Here is a 19865-nt window from a genome sequence, read left to right as displayed (position 1 = left end):
TATCAGTTAAGTTTGCTATCTGCCATGGGCGAGGTTTTTGGGGCTTCAAAACAGGTAGAATACTAACAACAAAGATAACTGATCTCAAATGGCAATAATGGATATAATAATAATAAAAAAGTTTGAAATACTATGGGAACTAACAAAATATGACACATACACAGAGAGCACATGCTGTTTGGTGGCACTGATAACTTGCTCAATGCAGGGCTGCCTCAAACCTGTAATTTGGGAGTTTTTTTTAAAGCAGTACATGTAAAGTGCAATAAAGCAAAGTATGCCATTCCGTTTCTTTGTGTCTCTTATTTCACTTCGGGTAATAGTTTTCTAGGTACACCCATGTGGAAATGGCTGGATCCCCTTTTTTTAAAGACTGAATAATATTCTGCTATGTAATATGTATCACATTTTTCTTATCTGCTCATCTGTGATTGCATGCTTAGGTGGTTTCCATGACTTGACTATTGTGACTAATGCTGCAGTGAACATGGAGGTGCAGGTTTCTCTTTGAGATACTGATTTCCTTTCCTTTGGATGTATGTCTAGTTGTAGGTTTGCTGGACCATATGGTAGTTCTATTGTTAATTTTTAAGGAAGCCTCTATACCGGTTTCCATTATTCCCACCAATATTGTACAAAGGTTCCCTCTTCTCTGCACCCTCACTAACACTTGTCTCTTTTTTTTTTTTTCTATAATGGCCATCCTAAGTGTTGTGAGCTAATAGATCATTGCAGTTTGATATTTGCATTTCTTTGATGATTAGTGATTTTAAGCACTTTTTAATATACCTGTTAACCCTTTGTACATTTTTTAAATGGTCAAATCAATTTCTTTGCTCAGTTATACACACACACACACACATATATATATATATATTTGCCATTAAGCTGGCATGTTTGAAACATTTTGGATATTTAACTCCTTGTTAGATAAATGATTTGCAAATATTCCCTACTATTTCCTACATTGTCTTTTCATTTTGTTGATTTCTTTTCTTTATTGACACACAGAAGCTCTTTAGTGTGATATAGTCACATGTATTTTTGCTTTTGTTGCCTGTGCTTTGGTGTAGTATTTGCAAATTACTGCCAAGACCAAAGTCAAACAGGTGTTTTGTCCCCTGTGGTTTCTTGTGGGAGTTCTGCCATCTCAGACGTTATATTTTAAGTTGTTAATTCATTTTGATTTACTGATTGTATATGCTGTATGACAAGGATCCAGCTTCGTTCTTCTGCGTGGGGATATCCAGTTTCCCCAGCAACATTTTTAAAAGAGACTTTGTATTCCTCATTGTTTATTGTTGGCACCCTTGTCAAAGATTAGTTGACCACAGAAGCATGGGTTTATTTTGGGCGTTCTGTTTTGTTGCATGGTGTGTGTTTATTACTACCATAGCTTTGTAAGATAGTTTTAAATCAAGAATTGTGATACCTCCAGCTTTGTTCTTTCTCAGAATTGCTTGGCTATTTGTGGTCTTTTATGGTTCCATACAAATTTTGGGATTTTTTGTGTTAAAAATTTCATTGGAATTTTGATAGGTTAAGTCAAGATTATTTAAGTTGAACAGTCTTTTTCTAATAACAAGTGGTAATATAGGTTATATCCTGTGCCAGGTTTTTAATGATAAATTTGAGTGCCTTGTATTCTTGACTTATAAAATGTTAGGCATTTAATGCATTTTCACTGCCAGTAAAAACAACGTGTTCAAGCAATGTAATACTATAAAACTGTCAATATTATACAGTGTTATTAGTTATATAAAGGATAAGAGATTTTCCTTTGTAAGCAATCAAAATTAGAAAGTATATGAATAGCTGTAGACTGGGTGTGGTGGCTCACACCTATAATCCTAGCACATTGGGAGGCCCGGGTGGGAGGATCACCTAAAGTCAGGTAATCAGGACCCACCTGAACAACATAGTGAGACCTTTTCTCGAGAAAAATTTTTAAAAATTAGCTGGGCATGTTGGTGTGCCCTGTGGTCTCAGCTAGCTATTTAAAAGTCTGAGGCAAGAGGATTGCTTGAGCCTAGGAAGTTAAGTATGCAGTGACCCATCATTGTTCCACTACAGTCCAGCCTGGGAGACAAAATGAGATCTGTGTCTTAAGAAAAAAAGGAACAGCTTTGTTAAAATGGTCCTGGAATGTGGAAAAATGCCTTTGGGTAGGTTTTGACCGATGTTAAGAAAATACTCTTAGGGTCACTTGAAACACTTGGAGAAATTCGTTCTGGATCACCTTTTGGCCTAGCTCTTTCCTTATGAATTATCTACAAGCAAACTCAATCTTCAGAGAGAAAACTTTGTGAAATTATTTTTCTCCTTTTTTTTTTTTTTTCTATTGCCACTTCGTTCTCTGATGTTTAAATTTTAAAGAGTTTATTGAGCAACGTGATTTACAGTCAGACCATAAGCAGTTAGGGAGCTCAGCCTGCGGTGTTTGAGGGCAAGGCTTATATAGGGTAAATGCAGAAGCAAAGCAAAGAAGTTATTTGATTTCTTAATGTTTGAGCAGTTGCCTTATTGGACTAAATGGGAAGTTCAAGACAATGTAACTAATACCCATTTGGCCACTTGTGATTGGCTGAGTTTTTCATTTTCATTAGGAAGCCCGAGTGTTCTGTCTCAGTCAGACCTCTGATTTGAGCCTTTTAATTTTAATTATTTTGAGTTATGTGTAACAATCTATGTGTATAAATATAAATTGTAAAAAAAAAAATTAAGTAAACCATCTGTGTATGTTCTGAAAAATTTTTCTATTTTTTTTTTTTTTTTTTTACCTTATTCTTCATTACTGCCTTCATTGTATCAGAGACTAACATTGTGGATATTAATGAAAGCAAATAAAATAATGGTGAGTTTGCTTTACAGTGAATCAGTAAAGTTTAGTGCACTCAAGAAATTCAGGGAATCCAGAGGTGGTGCTGTCCTGTAATAAAGATACATTGCAGAGAGTAGAATATAATTTTTGCGCACTGTGGGCTTTTTACTTGATACAATTGGGAGGCCCTTAGAAGTCGAGTGTTGTTTTAGTTGTTATTGGAAAGTTGGAGAATATTGGAAAATCCTAGAATGACCAATATTTGTAGTTCATTTGGTGCATATCGACCCAACTGAATTTGTTAATATAACAAATAGAATGTGTAAAATAAAGCGTGAGGGTGGGTGTAATATTTCCCATAAGATGCTAATGTAGTACACAAATATATCAAGCAACCTAGTATGTCAAGTATGCGGGTATTGTAGACAACAGATTAGTTAAATCTCTGCTCTCGAGAAACTTTTTTTTTAACATAAATCTGGTGTTTTAGGTGCGATAGTAAATGGTAGTGCTCTCTTGTAGACAAATAAAGCTAAATAAAGGAAGTAGAAGGAAGTAGGAATTGCTTTTCTATGTAAAAATGAGGAAGCTAGGCATATGGATATGGGAGTGAGGGAAGTGTGTTCTATGCAGGGAATAGTAAATGTCAAAGCCTTATGGTGAGAGTGTTTGTTTATACAAGATAGCTACCAGGGTCTTTCTGGTGGGAAAGCAATAGAGTTTAGGGAAGGGGTAACAAGAGTTGACCTAAGAAGGAAATTGAGGCAAAATTAATGTAAAGATTTTGTTTGGACCAAGGTTGAGGACTGCAGCCCCAGAAACACTGGAAAGTGCTCTGTTTGGCATTTGTGGCAAGCAGGTTTGTAAAGACAAGGAAACAAGGAGTGGGCCGATATGAGGATATTTGGTGACAGTTCCCATTGGTTTACAGAAATAACGTTGATTATTGTCATGGGATAAGTTAAGGCGTCCAGTATACCATTGTTAGGTTAATTTATGGCTACTTGGGGTCAGTCTAGAACCCACATAGCAGGAAGCTTCAAGTGGTGACCACTTAGCTTGAGTGGGGAGTGAGACATGACTCCTGTCACATTTCATTAACTCTCTGTGCCTGATGAAGGGGTTCACATTGCTCAGATAGATGTTCGTTTTCTTTCTCACAAGGGCCACGTATGTAAGGTCTTAGAGGCTTTTGGAAAGGATTTCGGTTTTTCCTCTGAATAGAATGACTTGGATTAGGGTAATGACAATAGATGTAACGTGATTCTGGATATATTTTGAAAGAATCAACCGATGAACTGGAAGTTAAGGAAGAATAAGGCCAGGTGCGGTGGCTCATGCTTGTAATCCCAGCACTTCGGGAGGCTGACATGGATGGATTGCTTGAGCCCAGGAGTTCAAGACCAGCCTGGGCAACATAGTGAGACATTGTTTCTACAAAAAAATAAAATTAAAAAATTAAAAGCCAGGCATGGTGGTACACACCTGTAGTACCTGGGGTGTTGGGGGTCATCCGAAGGGGTAATCACAGATAGCTTGAGCCTAGGAGGTCTAGTGAGCTGTCATGATGCCACTGTACTCCAGCCTGGGCAACAAAGTAAGATCCTCTTGGGAGTGGGAGTTTGTGGTGGTTGGGGGTGGGGGGAGCGTGGATTGGGGGTGGGGGATGATTTTTAGCCAAAGCAGGCATTAGCTGAAATTGTGTATTGAGATGAAGAAGACTAGAGTGAAATGTTTGTGGCGTGAGGAGAATCAGGAGTTTTGTTTTTTTGTGTGTGTGTTGTCTTATACCTGAGATTCTGGTTTAGACACCAAACAGATGTTGAGTAGGCAAATAAGTAGGTAGAGTCTAGAGTTGAAGGCACAGATTTGGGCTGAGATTATCAGCATGTAAATGGAATTTAAAACTGAAACTAGTATATTCCACTCAGACTCTTACAGAAAGTGAGTAAAGACCAGGAGCCTGCAGGTTCTCTGTAAAGACCACATGTAAATATTTTTGGCTTTGCTGCTATAGAGTTGCAAATGTAGCATTATTCAAGTCTGCCTGTATAGCAGTCACAGGCAAGATGTAAATGAAGGACTGTTGCCAGTTTTGACTAGTGGACAGATTTTCTAATTTGTACACTCCTGCTGTAGACAGAGGAAGTTAAGGCTTTGGGGTGATCCCTGTGTTACTATGATGTTTAGGAGTCAAGCATATGAAGAGAGACTTGTAGCAAATGAGACTGAGAAGGTGTGGCATGTGAGGTAGGAAGAGAACCAAGAGCATGTCTCCTGGATGCCAAGTGAAGATGTCTCAAGAATATGTGAGTGTATACTGTGCCTTAGGTCTGCCAGTAGATCAGATAATGTAACTGAGAATCTGCACCGTAGGGGTTATTGACGTTAATGGAGACCAGTATTAGTGGAGTTGGGAATATTTCAAAATATTTTAGCATACGTTCTGTCTTTTAACGTGAAATACTGATGTCCACGTTACAGAACTAGCTATAAGGTGGTGATATACAGCTCTCCAGAACTGGGTACCTGCTGCTCAATTACACATATGCACTACCTTTTTCAGTCATTTTACTCTCTAACCCTACTCTTCCCAGAGTTGTCCAGATTTTGGTGTTTGCCGTTCTCGTTAATTTGATTGTTTTGTTTCTATTTTGAACTTATCCAAAATGCAGTTTTACAGATTTTCCTTTGACAGGAATCTAACCCAAATGAAAAGTTCACTTTTAAATGATGTTTTGTTTTTGAAAGATGGCGTAAAACTACTTACATTAGGCCATGTGTATATTTAATGGAATTTGACCCTATAAGGAAAAATAAGGATTATAGAACTTTTTAAACTTGTTTGCTAGGTGGAATAATGGGTGAAATGATATGGGTTCTTTGAAACCAGGGTGTTCTTAACCCCTGGGCTGCAGACCCTTACCTTTCTGTGGCCTGTTAGGAACCAGGCTGTACAGCAGGAGGTAGGCGGCAGTCGAGCAAGCATTAGAGCCCTAGCTAAGCCTCCTGTCCAATCAACCACAGCATTAGATTCTCATAGGAGCATGAGAACCCTATTGTGAACTGCACAGGTTGTGTGCTCCTTCCTGATCATCTGAGGTAGAATCGTTTCACCCCAAAACCATCCCCCCCCGCCCCCCTCTACCCCCACTGAATTGAAATTGTTGGGAAGTAAGGGTAAGGATGAGAAGCAGCAGGTAGGGTGCGGAGACCCAGGAGCTGATTGTGACCTGTAATATGCTACAGACAGCTGAGATTAGTTCTGTTTTATAATAGATTTTGAGATGGGGTCTCATTTTGTCACCCAGGCTGGAGTGCAGTGGCACAATCTTGGTTCACTGCAGCCTTTGCCTCCCAGATTCAAGTGATTCTCCCGCCTCAGCTTTCCGAGTAGCTGGGATTGCAGGTGTGTGCAATCACGTCTGGCTAATTTTTGGATTTTTAGTAGAGACGGGGTTTCGCCACGTTGGCCAGGTTGGTCTCAAACTCCTGACCTCAAGTTCTGCCTGTCTTGGCCTCCCAAAGTGCTGGGATTCAAGGCATAAGCCACCAGGCCCAGCCAGTTTTCTAATAGATTTTCTATGTGGTTTTTTTCCCAGTTTCTTAAGAGCAGTGACAGTATTTGAAAATTTGTTTGAAATTCGATGATTGATCTGATCATTTTACAACATGATTTTTGGTCTGGCGTGTGTTGTGTTTGCACATAGTAGATGCTGAAAATATGATTTGGTGAGTAAAGGTTATTGTTTCTGAATTTGATTATGCTTTCAGAACATATTTTTATGAGATAAGAAAGGTAACAAAAATTAATAAAACTGACAACATTTAGGCATTTCATTCTGTGCTTATTTGAAGAGGTTAAACTAATTACATTGCGGCTATCTTGTAACCAAATGTCAGATGTTGTGTAGATTGTAGTACATTGACAGTGACACAGTGAAAACAAAGTTAGCATTAGGGCAAAAACTAGTCTGTGTTTGTCTTCCACTTGTGGCTTTGGCCCCCTCCCACCTTTAAATTTGTTTTTCAAACTGAAGTATATATTATTTACTACCTCCTTCAAAGATTTTCTTGAAGAATAAATAAAACTGCCTGAAATCTGTAACAATTTGTAGTTTGTACAAGGTGATCAAAAATTTTATTTTCTTATTTTGTGTTTTATGTTTGAGTAAAGAATTTCTTTGGAGTTAAGTACAAAGAACTATATTACTCTTTCAGCATTACTCTTTCTTAGTAATTTTTTTTTTTACTATTAGAGATGGGATTTCACCATGTTGGCCAGGGTGGTCTTGAACTCCTGACTTCAAGGGATCTGCCCACCTCGGCCTCCCAGAGTTCTGGGATTACAGGTGTGAGCCACTGCACCTGGCCAAGCATTACTCTTTTCAAGTTCTTCTAGTTGGGAAGTTTAGTAATACCCAGTAGTTCTGCCTTTTCTTAATTTTTACTTAATGGCCAACCTTAGTGATTACATTCTAGGAGGCAAAACAAGTGAGGTTTTGGAGGAAAAACAAAAAAGCTAATCGTTTTCTATTTTAGGAAATATTTGTTAGAATTCTTAAAATTCTATATTTTGTAACAAATCAGTTAAGTTTGGGAATTTTTATAGTATATTTTAACATAAGGCATCTTTAGTTTTTTTAGCTCTTCAGCATGTTTTAAATTTATGGCAATTTAATGATAGTAACACAAGAGATTTAGTGTACGGTATTTTTTTTTTTTTTTTTTTTTTTGAGATGGAGTCTCGCTCTTATCACCCAGCCTGGAGTGCAGTGGCAAGATCTCAGCTCACGGCAGCCTTCGCCTCCTGGGTTCAAGCAATTCTTCTGCCTCAGCCTCCCAAGTAGCTGGGACTACAAGCGCATGCTGCCATAGCCCACTTAATTTTTCTTCGTATTTTTAGTAGAGATGGGGTATCACCACATTGGCCAGAATGGTCTTGATCTCCTGATCTCATGATCTGCTGGCCTCAGCCTCCTAAAGTGCTGGGATTACAAGCGTGAGCCACTGTGCCTGGCCTAGTATACAGTATTTTTAAAGGAGAATTATAGTAAAATATTCTTTGAATAGAGGCTTGTTTTCTGAAACACCATCCAATCTGAAAGTAGAAGAAAAAGGCTGGGTGTGGTGGCTCACACCTATAATCCCAGCACTTTTGGGAAGCTGAGGTGGGCAGATCCCTTGAGCTCAGTTTGACACCAGCCTGGGCAAGGCAACCCCATCTCTACAAAAAAATACAAAAATGAGCCAGGCATGGTAGTGTACACCTGTAGTCCCAGCAACTTGGGAGGCTGAGGTGGGATGAAGGCTTGAGCCTGGCAAGTGGAGGTTGGAGTGGCCTAAGGTTGTGCCACTGTACTCTAGCCTAAGTGATAGAGCCAGACCTTATCTCAAAAAAAAAAAAAACACCCTAGGAACAAGAACAATGGGAAGGGAAAATGTCCTGTGGGCAGATTTTAGTGTTGTAGCTAGAAGGCAAAAATGAGTTTTTGGACTAAGTTTTGATGCGGATTGAAGGTCATAGAAATGGAACAAGAGAAGACTAAGAGGCCGTGGTGGTTAGAGGAGGAGTAGGAGTGATGAAACGTATTAGTGGAGATTGAGGAATGTTGGTGGGGATACTGAGGAGCAGTGACAAAAGAACATTCAGCAACAATGTCTTTATCATTAGAAACAATGAGAGAACAAAACCACACTATTCATGCTTGTTAACAGGCAGAAGAATAGACATAAGGGTTATACTTGGGTTTAAACCTCACCTGTTTATATTCAGTGAGTTTTTTAGGGGAAAAAAGTATTTTGAGATAATTGTAGATTTACCTGCAATTATAAAATAATGCAGAGAAATTCAGTATACCCTTCATCCAGTTTGCCACAATGGTAACACCTTGCATAGCTGTAGTATACTTTGACAGCTTCAAAATTGATAATAATATCCATTGACCCTATTGAGAGTTTACTAGATTCGCATGCACTTTGTGTGTCTATATTTGTTCCATGCAGGTTTTATTTTTGTTGTTTTTGCATGAATAGGTTAAGGCAACCATTGCCACAGTCAAGATACAGAGAAGTCCCATCACAAGAATTTCTTGTGCTACCCTTTATAGGCACAGTCTAACCTTCCTTAACTCCTAGCAACCACTAATCTGTTCTCAATCTCTCTAGTTTGGTCATTTCAGGAATGTGTCATATATAATAGAATGGTATTACCCTTTCTAAATGTCCTTTTTTCACTCAGCAAAGTTCCCTTGAAAACCATCCACATTGTTACATGTTCCTGCTTTATTGCTGAGTAGTATTTCATGGTTTGATTGCACCACAATGTGCTTAACCATACGCCATTGAAGGAAATGTGGATCGTTTCCAGGTTTTGGCTGTTAGCAGTACAGCTCTTACAACATTCACGTACAGATTCTTGGGTGAACTTAAATTTTTGTATCTGTGATAAATTCCCAAGAATGCACTTGCAAAATTCAAGTGGTAGGTTAGCTGCTTAACGTTACTTGTTTTTGTTTTAAAGAGATAAGGTCTTGCTTTGACACTCGGGCTGGAGTGTAATGGCTTAATCAAAGCTCATTGCAGCCTGGAACTCCTGGGCTCAACAATCCTCCTGCCTCAGCCTCTGGTGTAGCCGGGACTACAGTTGTGCACCACCCCGCCTGGCTCTGCTTAATTTTCTAATGACAGTTAAAAGCAGAATAATCTTCCGCTCACTGTCAACAATTATCAAATAGTATTATAAATGGTTATTGTTTTTATCTATTGTCCTTTGATTACATTCTTCTGTAGGTTATTATTCAATTACCTGAATTTCTAAAAGGAATTTGCTAGATGCTAATTAGTAAATGTATCAAATTAGCTTTCTATTTTGCACCTTTTCCAGGACAAATTGCACTTTAATTTTATGCAATACATACTGTATAACAAATACACTTTTTGTTTAAAGTATTTAAAGTAATTTATTTTGGACCTGTCAAACTCTCGAGCTAGTATATGTTTTCAGAGGTAATTTTGTTGTCACTTTCTATTTTTGAGATGTTTAAAAATTATTAGAATGTGCAGAAAGCAGTGGCACAATCTAGAATCAGACTTTTATACCAAAGTTTCATACTTACTATACTGCTGTTGTGTTAAAAAAATTAGAGTAAAATATAGTACCAAAAGTTACTTACTCTGCCATAGATGATATAGGAGACTTGAAGAGGTTGTAGTATATGTTGTAGCTACAGCAGACCTGTAGTTCCTAAACTTGGCTATCAGAATCACCTGAGAGGTTAAACATACCTGAAAGTTCGCTGACAAAGTGGTGGTATGGAGCTAGGACTCTTAAAAAGCACCTCAGTTTCATTTGATGCCTAATAAAGATTGGAAAATCAGACAAAGCTCTAGGGAGGAATAATTTCTATCTTACTCTTCTGGTGTCTTATACGAGCTTTGGCATATAGTAAATGTTCAATAAATTAAATGTTTGTTGAATGAGTATTGTGTGTGTGTGTGTGTGTGTGTGTGTGCATGCATGCTGAGAGTAGGGTAAGACAAGTATTGACTGTTTTTATTTAAAAAACAATGTCAATATATTTTGAGTAAATTAACATTTACTGTTGGTCCTTGTGCATAAAACAAATTAACCGTTGTTGAAATAAATAGATGGTAGAATGGCTGTTGATCTCAGACAGTAAGCAGGTGAGTTTAGCTGGATTTGGTGTACACTGCCAGTCCTCAAAATACAGCTATTCCTTTGCTAATGCATGTTGATCTGAAGTTTCCTTTCCTTCAGTGTACTTAAGAATGTCTTCCTATTGCTTTTACTCATGAATGACATCTTAGACTGAAAAATAATTTTCTGGGTCACATCTAGTTATTTTCTGTTAGCATAAGACATTGCTCCATTGTCTTCTGGCATTTAGTGTGACTGTGGAAAAGGCCAAGATCAGCCCATTTTTGTTTTGTAAGTGATGTGCCTCTGCTGGGATGCTTTCAGAAATTTTTTTTATGAGTAAAATTGAGCAGCTACACCAGGGTATGAGGATATGTGCCAGTATTTTTTGGTTCTTTATTTTTTCTGGTATGTGGTGAGTCCTTTTCAGTCTGCAGATTCAGATCTTCTTTTATTTCAGGGAACTTTTGTTTTATTATCCCCTTGAATGTCCTGCCTGTTTTTTTTTTTTTTTTTCCCCCGGGACCTTCAGTTTTGTATATATTAGCTTTGTCTTTCATACTGGACGTCTTATCTCTAAGTACTTCACATTTTTGTCCTATGTGCTTTGTGGTATTTCTCTGTTCTGTTTCCTTATGATTGACATTGCTTTCAGCCATGTTATTCTTTTGTACTTCTAATTCTTTTGTGGTTTTAATTTTTTAAATTTCATCTTTTTTCTTAAGTTTCTCTAATTTATTCCAGCTTCTGCTTTTTTTGGGGGGGGGGATTCTGTTTGTCTAAAGTTTTTGGTTTCCTGAAATTTCTTTTGAAGTATTTTTTTAATATTGTATACCCCCACTTCGTGTCTGTACAGGCTTTGTGTGTCTTTGTTTTGATAATGTGTCTGGATAGTATGATTAGATACTGCTTCTTATTCTTTTGGGCACCATTTTAATTGTGTCCTTAAAATTTGGTGTTTGTAATCTGAGGCCAGGTTAAGGAAAGAGGTGTGAAAGGCGGCATATATTTGGAAGAGAGTGATAAAGTGAGGAGGTGATATTTATTCTGAAGGTTCATAGTATTTGATGAAGTCTCTTCACAGATCACACCTGGAGGTCCTGGCAAAGTTTAGAGTGGCGCAGGGATCCTTTCTGAGAATTCTCTACTTCACTGGGCCAAAAAAAGGCAGTTTCTTGGTACAAGTGACCTTTCTCTCCCACCTCTTCTGCCTGCCATAAGTTTTCAAAATACGCAGGCTTGACAGGAATTGGAATTTGTACCATCCTGCATTTCACTATGGACTTTTTTCCCCCCCCTTCTCTAAATGGAGACATGGCCTCACTTTATCGCCCAAGGTGGAGTGCAGTGGCACCATCATGGCTTACTGCAGACTTGACCTCCTCAGCTAACGTGATCCTCCCACTTCAGCCTCCCTAGTAGCTGGGACTAAAGGCAGGTATCACCACACCATTGTAGAGATGGGTGTCTCACTGTGTTTCCCAGGCTGATCTCAAACTCCTGGGCTCAAGTGATCTACCCACCTTGCCCTCCCAAAGCACTAGTATTACAGGCCTGAGAAACCTTGCCAAGCCTCAGTATAGATTTAATTTGTCAGAGACAGTTTGTTGAGTTGTGACTTGCCTTGTTAGAGTTGATTACATTTTCCTTTTGGTATCTTGTTAGTTTTGATAGGTGTTACAGAGGGCAAATACAGAAACATGTTCTCAAGCTGTCATCTTTTTGAAAGTCAACTTTTAATGTAATTTTCAGTGTCAGTTTTGCTGTCTGATTCATCTAAGTTGTTTGCAGAAACACAAATGCATTATTCCACTTGCTGAATTAATAGCTTTTTAAGTCATTTGGAAATAGATCTTTTAAGATAATTTTCATATGCTTATTTCAATATTAGATTCTGCTGAGGTTTTTTGTTTGCTTGCTTGCTTGTTTGAAACGGAGTCTCACTGTCACCCCGGCTGGTGTGCAGTGGTGCTGTCTTGGCTCCTTGCAACTTCTGCCTCCCAGGTTCAAGTGATTCTCCTGCCTCAGCCTACCAAGTAGCTAGGATTACAGGCTACTGCCACCACTAATTTTTTTGTATTTTTAGTAGAGACGGGGTTTCACTATGTTGGCTAGGCTGGTCTCAAACTCCTGACCTTGTGATCCGCCCACCTCAGCCTCCTAAAGTGCTGGAATTGCAGGTGTGAGCCACTGTGCCCAGCATAAGTTCTTTGTGTATGGGTTGGGAATTTCAGCACCCAGATAAATAGTAATTAGAGAACATATATGTCCCTGTGATTACATGCAATATACGCATATATGCATAGTACGTGTGGAGTATAATGTTGTTAAAAGTAGAGGCACATTTATTGATGAATCAAGAAGTTCCTGGAAACTAAATAGAAAAATGCCCACACAAAGTAGCATAACACTATTTTTGGTCACAGTGCACGTAAAGAAAAAACTTAAAGGAGACTGACTTATCTTTTCTGTTTTTCCGTAGCTTCTTATACTAATACCTGTTCTTTATAGAAAATCAGATAAAATAGTACTGCAATTTTTAAATATAATGGTAAAAATAGACTAATGAGAATTTCATTCTGGTGCTTGGTGGTAAGTGATCATAATGTAAAAACCTTTTCATATTAAGGAAACATTCATCTATTCCTACAATTAGTTCTTAATGCTGTTTGAATTTTGTCATGCTCTTTTGAAGCATATTTTAAAGACACTAACATTTAATCTATTTTTGTCAGTCTGAATATTCAGCCATTTTGTATTCTTGTGCTTAGGGGTATATAGTTGTGAATTCTCTTATTCTATGATTATCTTCGTCAGCATTTTGCAGTTGATTACTTTTATGATTGAATCTGTTTCTGGAGCATATTATACACTGGAAATTAATCTTAGAATGTTTGAAACGGTTCCTAAATGAACTTAATATAATCTAAGTCTGGTTAGAGCTGTGGTTGGGCATGGAGGTTGGTAGGGAATGGAAAGATTGGGACTGAAGGGAGAGCGAAGAGATGCCTATAACATGTTGTCATAAAATTGGTATGTAGATGGAACATCAGCAACTAATATAATTTGTTGGGGCTTCCCTCCACTGATTATTGAAAGTTTGTTTTTAATCTTTAGTACAGTACCTTATAGTAAGTAACATTTGCCTGTCTTTAATTGGTTTAGGCAGTGTGGCAGTATGTACTTAACATACCCTTGAACACACAACCATTTCATAGTTGAACAACACCGAAAGTGTCCAATATTAGGTTATCAATGGTTCTATCCAGAAATGCACCCCTTGTTGCCTCAGCACAAAAGTAGGATGACTAAGCACCCAAAACAGATGGAGTTTTAGAATAAATACTGCTTTGTTTGCACATGTCTCAACTGAGACACATGAGCAGTATTGAAATTGTCTTATCTGTAAGGGAGAATTTACTCAAAGTGTTTCTTGGGGTAACTCTGCTGTAATATGCTACCTTTTATCTCTTTAATACCACATATTTTTGGGAAAAGTAGTATTCCAATTTATTTTATTTTGTATAGATAGTAGAATGGAGGCTAGAGTAATTTTGAAGTTATCAATTACCAACTTTTAGTATAAGAATTTTTAGTGGTTATTACAATTACAGTGTGTTGTCTTAAAACTTTTTTGCTGTGCTTTAGTAGTTGTATTTGATGAGGTGATGTTTATATTCTTGGATATGACACTAAGATTTGTTATCAGCAGCCTTTTGGCAGCTCGTCTCCAGAGATTCTCTGTATCCCTTATTATTAAATGATGCTGTATAAAGCCCTGAGGTTCTAAGAACATACTTAACTAAGAGTTGATTTTTAATCACCCACTATCCTTGTTGCAATAGCAGCAGCTCCACTTTTAAGTATTGGACTTTCATTCATGCATGCATTTTATTTTAGAGTCTACTGACAGACCTGGGCACTGTTGTAATTACGGAATTATTCCAGTGGCATGTCAGGAAGATCCCTGTGCTCAGAGATTGTCTTCTAGTGAAAGAGACAGACAATATAAAACATATAAAAGGATAATTGTGTGATAAGGAAATAACAATTCAAACAGTAATGGAGTGAGAGTAGATACATTGGTCAGGGAAAGGCTGATTTATGAATTAACATGAGGGATGTATAGCCAGCCATATAAGGAAAGAATTCTGTGACTTTAAATAGTTGGGAAAAATTAGATAACCAGTTTTGTAGAAAGACTCTTCTTTAGTTGTATTATCTTTAAAGATACACTGGTGGTTGTTTTTTCTTTTCTTTTTTTTTTTTTTTTTTTTTTTTGAGACAGAGTCTTGCTCTGTCGCCCAGGCTGGAGTGCAGTGGTGCAATCTTGGCTCACTGCAACCTCCACCTCCTGGGTTCAAGTGATTCTCCTGCCTTGGCCTCCCTAAGAAGCTGGGACTATAGGCGTGTGCCACCACGTCTGGGGTTTCACCATGTTGTCCAGGCTGGTCTCGAACTCCTAATCTCAGGTGATCCACCCATCTTGGCCTCCCAAAGTGCTGGCATTACAGGTGTGAGCCACCATGCCTGGCCCTTAAAGATAAACATTTAGTATGCTTTTACATGATGCCACCAGTACTATTCAGAAGCATCTAAAAATGCTTAAAAGTGAAAAGTAAGTAATTTCAAGAATTTCTTATTCAGAAGATGAGATCTGTTCTTTCCTCAGTTTAATATCCAAGGCCACTTAGTAGTCTAGCATGGCAGCTTTACACATTCGTTATGTCACAGTACAGTACCCATATTCCTGTCAGACTTCTTGTACTCATTGCCCTCTGAACTACGTAGTTCCCTACTTTTATGCTGTTGTTCATAATGTGTCCCTTGACTGAAGGTTGTCCTCTACTGTATGTACCACGTTGAAATCTCCTGTGTATGATGGTCTTTGTAACTTGTCTTATTCTCTCAATATAACTAAGACAGATGAAAGCATAACATGTACTTGAAGATTCCTTTGTGCTCATTTTCACTCCTTCTCAGATTGAGAAGTGAGTTCCATGTCGCTTCCAAAGTTGAAATCTTCTTGCTTAATTAGGGTCAGAAGGAAAAATTACCTGGAGACATCTACATGCATGCAGGTACCTGCCTCTGTTTCTTTTGCTTGCTGTTCTTGTAACTAATCAGCTTGGAAAAGGGTGGTACTCAGTTTTTTAATTATATTACCTACTCACCCTTTAGAATCTTAGTATAATTTGATAAATTTTCATATACTAAGTTTTACTCTAACCTGTATTTTTTTCTCTCAGAGGAATGCTTTCTTCCCTTAGAATAGCTACTTACCTAATTTAAAGATGAGAAAACAGGGAGCAGTATGGGATGTAGTCTAATTACACTGCATAAAAGTAGTTACTGGCTGGACATGGTGGCTTATGCCTGTAATCCCAGCACTTTGGGAGGCCAAGACAGGTGGATCACGAGGTCAGGAGTTCAGGATCAGCCTGGCCAAGATGGCGAAACCCCATCTTTACTAAAACTACAAAAATTAGCTGGGTGCAGGTGGTAGGTGCCTGTAATCCCAGCTACTTGGGAGACTGAGGCAGGATAATCTCTTGCACCTGGGCAGCAGAGGTTGTAGTGAGCCGAGATAGTACCACTGCACTTTTGAGATACTCCATCTCAAAAAAAAAATAGTTGTTAAGGAGAGATGTGTGCTATGATGGGGGCTTGCTTTAAATTGGGTACTCAGGAAAGGCTTTTCTGAGGATGGGGCATTTAAGCTGAGATGTGAAACTTGACCAAGAAATAGAGTAGGAGATAGAGGAGAGGTGATAGAATGTATAAAGAGTCTAAAAATCCAACTTGGCTGGGTGTGGTGGCTCAGGCCAGTCACTTGAGATCAGGAATTCAAGACCAGCCTGGCCAACATGGTGGAACCCCATCTCTGCTAAAAATATAAAAATTAGCTGGGCATGGTGGCAGGCATCTGTAATCCCAGCTATCAGGAGGTTGAGGCAGGAGAATCACTTGAACTCGGGAGGCGAGGTTGCAGTGAGCCGAGATCGCGCCATGGTACTTCCACCTGGGTGACGAATGAAACTCGGTCTCAAAAAAAAAAAAAAAAGAAAAAAATCCTTACTTTTGAAATCTTAGCTAATTCTTTAGTGAAAAGTCAGATGGCAAGGGTCAAAAAAATTAGTAACATAAGTATCTCATTTCAGACTTTGTTGTGATTATTGCAGTCCTGTACCTTGTCGAACAATATCTTACTTGACAAGTGACCATAAGGTGGGCCCCTGCCTAAGTAAAGGCGGAAACTAAACTGAAGCCCAGATTGCCTGATTGCTAGTCTGACTGCAGAGTGGCTCTTAACTTGGTTAGACCAGCCATCTCTTTTAAAAAATATTTTATATGCCTATTTTTTTTTTCTATTTCAAAAATATTTGTTAGTATTATTTTAGAGACAGAATCTCCCCTGTATATGGTCTGGAATTCATGGCTATTTTAAAAAATGGAGATGAAATTCAGTTATTTCCCCACCCAAAAGAACTCTATACCCATTAGCAGTCACTTTCATTTTCTTCTCAATGCCCAACTTCCCAATTGCTGATCTACTTTCTGTCTCTAGATTTTTTATTTTTGTTTGCTGGATATGTTATATAAATTGATTATGCAGTATATAGTCTTTTTTTGACTGGCTTCTTTTACTTACTGTTTTCAAGGCTCATCCATGTTGTGTTATATATCAGTACTTAGGCTTTTGCTTCCTGTGTTAAAAATTTACTTTAGTAAATCTCAGGTACATTAAGTTTTCTGTAAGAGAATGTCAGTATAGCCTATTCCAGATTCAGTCGTGTACAATTTTCTATTCAAAGCATCCCATGGGATTAGGTATTGAGAGCTGATGGATTAAGGACTTGTGCCTAACCTAGATAAATTAAAGTCACATGTATAGTATAGTAGATTGCTTTTTTTGGTGGGAGGGTAAGTTTTATTTATGTGTAATTCACATACAGTTCAGCCATTTAAAATGTGTAGTTCAGTGATTTTTAATGTATTCACAATTACTCAGTAGTCAGCAATGTTCTAAATCAATTTTAGAATATTGACATCACTTAGAAACCCTTTAACTGTCACCCCCCCAGTGCCCCCCTCACCCTCAGCTCTAAGAAACTGTTACTGTATTTCCTGTCTCTACAGATATGTCTATTCTGATTGTTTTGAATAAATGGGCTCATACCATACATATGTGATCTTTTGTGACTAGGGTATTTCACAGCATATTTTCGAGATTGATTCATGTTGTAGCATGTGTTAGTATTCATTTTTTTTATTGCCAAATGATACTCTATTGTATGGTTATGGCACATTTTCTTATCAATTGGTAAACATTTGGTTTTCATTTTTTGACTTTTAAGAATAATACATTATGTTTTTGTTGTTGTTGTTGTTTTTGAGACAGTGTCTCACCCTGTTGCCTTTGCCTCCTGGGTTCAAGCGATTCTCCTGCCTCAGCCTCCCAAGTAGCCAGGATTACAGGCATGCTCTGCTATGCCTGGCTAATTTTTTTGTATTTTTGGTGGAGACGGGGTTTTGCAATGTTGCTCAAGCTGGTCTCAAACTCATGAGCTCAGGCAGTCCGCCTGCCTAAGCCTCACAAAGTGCTAGGATTACAGGTGTGAGCCACTGCGCCCAGCCAAGAATAATGCATTATGAACATTTCGTGTGCAAATGTTTGGGCACATGTTTTCATTTCTTCTGGATATATACCTGGACGTAGAATTACTGGCTCATGTAACTGTTTGTTGGTGTTTTTTTGTCTCTTTTTCACTGTTTTATTCTTGTTTGCCAGTATAGTGCCAGTACATTTTAGGAACACAAGTAGATGTTTGACTCAATCAATCAAAGAAAAAATTACATTGATGGTCCATATAGCTTATTATTTTGTAAACACTGATGTTTTGTTTTAACTCAGGATTATAGCACTTGTTTATTATTAGTATTTTGTATATATCTTCAACTAATAGAGGAAATTCTGTTTTTAAGTTTTTGTTTAAGATTTAGTGGGTATATTTGCAAATTTGTTACTTGGGTATATTGAGTGATGCTGAGGTATGGGGTACTAATGATCCCATCACCCACATACTGAGCATAGTACCAAACCGTTAGTTTTTCAACCCTTACCTCCTCATTTCCTCCCCTTCTAGTAGTTCCCAGCTTCTGTTGTTGCCATCTTAATATTTTGAGACGGAGTCTTGCTCTGCCTCCCGCATTCAAGTGATTCTCCTGAGTCAGCCTCCCAAGTAGCTGGGATCACAGGCACACGCCACCATGCCCAGGTAATTTTTGTATTTTTTAATAGAGACAGGGTTTTGCCACCTTGGCCAGGCTGGTGTCGAACTCCTGACCTCAGGTGATCCGCCCTCCTAAGCCTCCCAAAGTATTGGGATTATAGGCGTGAGCCACCGCGCCCGGTCTGTTGTTTCCATTTTTATGTCCCTGAGTACCCAGTGTTTTATTTGCATATATGACATGATTTCGTTCTTTTTTTATGGCTACAGATAACTATGCTTAAACATTTTCAGGAACTACCAGACTTTTTTCCAGAGCACCTGCAGTATTTTACATTCACATTTGCAGTGTGATGAGAGGGTTCCGTTTCTCTACATCCTCACCAACACTTGTTTTTACCTGTCTTTTTGACTGTAGCTATTCTAGTGGGTGTGAAGTGTTATTTTCTTGCCGGTTTGGTTTGCATTTCCCCAACGGCTAATGCCGTTATTCATCTTTGATATGCACTTTGGGAATTTGTGTGTCATCTTTGGGAAAATGTTTGTTCAGATTTGTTACTCATTTTTAATCAGATTATTTTTATTGAGCTGTGGAGTTGTTATTGGTAGAATTAGATAAACACCGTGTCAGATGTATGATTAGCAACATTCTACATGTTGTCTTTTTTCAGACACAAAAGTTTTTATTTTTGACAGTACAAATTTATTTTTTCTTTTGTTGCTTGTACTTTCGGCGAAAACTTATGCCTGTATTTTGTTTTAAAGTTTTACAGTTTTAAGACTTTATGTAGGTCTGTAATTCATTTTGAATTTATTTTTGCATAGGGTGTGATCGAGCCGTTCAGCTCAGTTTTATTTTGCATGTGCCACCTCCCATTTTTAAACTCGTGTCGCATAATGTTTCCATAAATGAAGAACTGTGTATTTGAAGGTGGTCCCATAAGATAAGAATATATTTTTACTGTACCTTTTCTATGTTTAGATATGCTTAGATATACAAATACTGACATGTTGTGTTATAGTTGCCTGCAATCTTCAGTACAGTTACAGGCTGTATAGGTTTGTAGGCTAGACCAGGAGCATTAGGTTATACCACATAGCTGAGGTGTGTAGTAGACTCTACCATCTAGGTTGTTTTTTTTTTTTTTTTTTT

General features: G+C 38.1%; 1 protein-coding gene and 1 long non-coding RNA gene across 14 annotated transcripts in view; both read left to right on the top strand.

The window, feature by feature from the left end:
- WAC (WW domain containing adaptor with coiled-coil) overlaps positions 1-19865 on the top strand; it is a 90344-nt gene that overhangs the window by 26159 nt on the left and 44320 nt on the right. Inside the window, exon 1 of one of the 13 annotated variants that reach the window (XM_032243778.1) lies at positions 15538-15562. The exons of the other annotated variants lie outside the window; for them this stretch is intronic. Within the exon in view, the coding sequence (XP_032099669.1) occupies positions 15553-15562 (10 nt within the window). The 5' untranslated portion in view covers positions 15538-15552. Of the gene's footprint in view, positions 1-15537; positions 15563-19865 lie in introns of those variants that run through there. 13 annotated transcript variants of the gene reach the window in all.
- Positions 18876-19865, top strand: part of LOC116527062 — a 3398-nt gene continuing 2408 nt past the window's right edge. Inside the window, exon 1 of the long non-coding RNA XR_004258370.1 lies at positions 18876-19842. This is a non-coding gene — a long non-coding RNA (uncharacterized LOC116527062). The remainder of the gene's footprint in view (positions 19843-19865) is intronic.

The sequence above is a fragment of the Sapajus apella genome, unplaced genomic scaffold (genome assembly GCF_009761245.1).
Source record: "Sapajus apella isolate SASKATOON/1434 unplaced genomic scaffold, GSC_monkey_1.0 scaffold53, whole genome shotgun sequence".
Lineage (NCBI taxonomy): Eukaryota > Metazoa > Chordata > Mammalia > Primates > Cebidae > Sapajus > Sapajus apella.
Note: the sequence above shows the minus strand (reverse complement) of the source record. Positions and strands in the feature narration are given on the sequence as shown.